Source organism: Buceros rhinoceros, unplaced genomic scaffold, assembly GCF_000710305.1.
Source record: "Buceros rhinoceros silvestris isolate BGI_N320 unplaced genomic scaffold, ASM71030v1 scaffold14533, whole genome shotgun sequence".
NCBI classification, from domain to species: domain Eukaryota; kingdom Metazoa; phylum Chordata; class Aves; order Bucerotiformes; family Bucerotidae; genus Buceros; species Buceros rhinoceros.
This window is the reverse complement of record NW_010401904.1, coordinates 930-3,495: the sequence shown is the minus strand read 5'-3', so window position 1 is coordinate 3,495 and position 2,566 is coordinate 930. Positions and strand designations below refer to the sequence as shown.

The 2,566-nt window shown below is 53.0% G+C and overlaps 1 protein-coding gene across 1 annotated transcript in view; it reads right to left on the bottom strand.

Moving 5' to 3' along the window:
* LOC104490194 (ceramide synthase 4-like) overlaps positions 1-2,562 on the bottom strand; it is a gene marked incomplete at both ends in the record, with an annotated part of 13,379 nt that extends 10,817 nt beyond the window's left edge. The window contains one exon of the mRNA XM_010132450.1: positions 2,437-2,562. Coding sequence (XP_010130752.1) covers positions 2,437-2,562 — 126 coding nt within the window. The remainder of the gene's footprint in view (positions 1-2,436) is intronic.
* Between the last annotated feature and the right edge of the window lie 4 nt (positions 2,563-2,566).

Below are 2,566 nucleotides of genomic sequence, written 5' to 3'. Positions count from 1 at the left end.
TTTACTAACCACCCCCTTAGCAAGACACACCTCAAGCACCAGCTGCTTTCTCCACCGCATGGACCTCCACATGGCTGGGAAACCCCTCCAGGGACAGGGACTCCACCACTGCCCTGGGCAGCCTGGGACACGCCGGCACAACCCCAACAGGACAGAAACGGCTCCTCAGGGACAACCTCAACCTCCCCTGGGGCAACTGGAGGCCGGTTCCTCTCGTCCTGTCACTTGTTCCTGGGGAGCAGAGACCGACCCCCCCCCGGCTGCACCCTCCTGTCAGGGAGTTGTCAGAGCCAGAAGGTCTCCCCGGAGCCTCCTTTGCTCCAGGCTCAGCCCCCCCAGGTCCCTCAAGCCGCTCCTCAGCACATTGTGCTCCAGACTCTGCCCCAGCTCCGCTGCCCTTCTCGGGACACGCTCTAGCCCCTCAGTGTCCTTCTGGGAGGGAGAGTCCCCAAACTGGACACAGTGTTCCACGCCAGAGAAAGCTTTTCAGAGCACTCAGTAAACATCCATTAACCAGTACAGCTCCATCTGGGTGAGGCAGACATAAGCCCAGGGGACCCACTGGCCCAGAGCCTCGGTGAACCACGTTTTCAGGATGTCCCCAAGTCTCCTGCAGACTCTGTGAACATGGGTTTCTGCACAGAACTCTACAGCTGTAGAGCAGAAAGTGTCTGTGTAGAAGCCAACTGTACAGGTGTGGGCTCAGCCTACGATGAATTCCACGCTGTCACTATGAAGCGTGGTGACACTGTTCCAGAACAGCTTGTGCACTTCAGATAAGTGCTGGATACCAGCGTAGAAAAGTCAGGTAACCCAAGCGAGGAGTTTGAATTACAAAGAGCTTTACGAGGCACGGAAGATGCCAACCTCAAAGTGTTGGTAAACTTCCTTTGCTGTTCAAAATCTCAGCTCTAGTCAGGAATAGCATCAGGACATCAGGAATCCCTGGAAGATCTAGAGAGAGGAATTACACTTCCTGCCTCAGCTCCTCAGAAGACCTTTCCCGAGTGCCCCAGGGTTACCCCCCAGTGCAGGCAGAGCCACGCCGAGGAAAGCTGCCGGAGCAGCCAGCTTTGCAGTGCCACAACCATGGGTTTGCCCTGCGGAACTGTATAACCTGGCAGCAACACAGAAAGATGCAACACAGAATGATCCGACACACACTTGTCAGAGGACAGCAGGCGCGCCGCGAACCCAGGGCTCATGGGAGGAGCATCTAAAATACGTTTTCCAGTTTGCTTAGGGGGAATAGTGGTAGAGTCAAGGTGCTCAGGAGGTAGAGAGCCATTATCTCACCTGCTCTCATGTGCCAACTATTGATAGTCAGAACGACCCTCCTGGGAGATCCCTGTGGCTCTTTACACATCACAACCGAGAGAAAATGGTCCAGTGTCAAGCCACTTATTTACCTTTTGCAATTTGTGCCAGTTCCCAAGTCGAGGCAGCTGGAAAGCTGAAGACAACGCTGCGTCCATACTGCCCTTTGAGCACCCACAGAAAAGCGTAAGTGGGTCCGTTTCTTTCTCAGAAGTTCTTTACACCTCACAGAGCACCCTGCGTTATCAGTTACAGCTTTACTCAGGACAAATTCAAGTGTAGCAGAGTCACAGCCCTCACAAAAATGAAGAGTTCAGCAAGAACAATGGGAAAACCCAAAAACCACAAAACACTCCTGCACTGACTCCGAACAGATCAGCAGTGGGATGTCATGGACAGAGAGCAAAATAGTAAAGGCTGAAATACACGACAGGATGAAATCTAGAACAGGAGTATCAGAGGGAGGACAAGGACACTCAACGCGTTATCCAACAACACTCCTTTGAGGTGACCCAGCTGAAAGGGCTTGAAGCGACTGGACTCGGTGCAGCCCAGCCTATTTACTTTGCTACATCTCGCTCTTCCTGAAGATGTTTGGTTTTTTTTAACTTGCTGGTTTTATCCGAATCTGAACAGTTACAAAGGTCTCTGCTGTCGGGCTCCACCGAGCTGCTCCAAGGGGAGCAGAACTTGCTGTGCTGGCCAGCAGAACGAGCAGCCGTATCTGCACGCCGACGGCAGCGCTGCCGGGCTCTCTGAGCTGCATATCAGCAGCTCTGCCGTCCTCAGCCCCCCTGGGGACATCCCCACAGACACTGTCACTTCTGAAGCAGAACTGTTTGAGAAGAACCAGGCATCTAGGTAGAAAGGTTACTCCTTGTCTCACCTGGCTCAGCAGGTTTACCCAGAAAACCTCACTGCTGCTCATGGCTTCAAAGAGTTATTCCACTACTCCACTGGCAGAACCTATTCCCAAGCAAAACATTAATATATAGGCAAATAGTTTGCATGTACATTTACCTATGAGACTGCAGGACATAAGGGTGGAGCAGAGAGACAGAAATGACTTACAAGCCTTTGTAACTGCCCGCAGTAGGAGAAGATCAGGTTCAAGCCCACCTAAGGAACACGAAGGTGCACAAGTCCCTGATGAGATGCATCCACAGGTCCTGAGGGAACTGGCGGATGACGTGGCTGAGCCCCTGTCCATCGTACCGGAGAAGCTGTGGCAGACTGGCGAGGTTCCTGC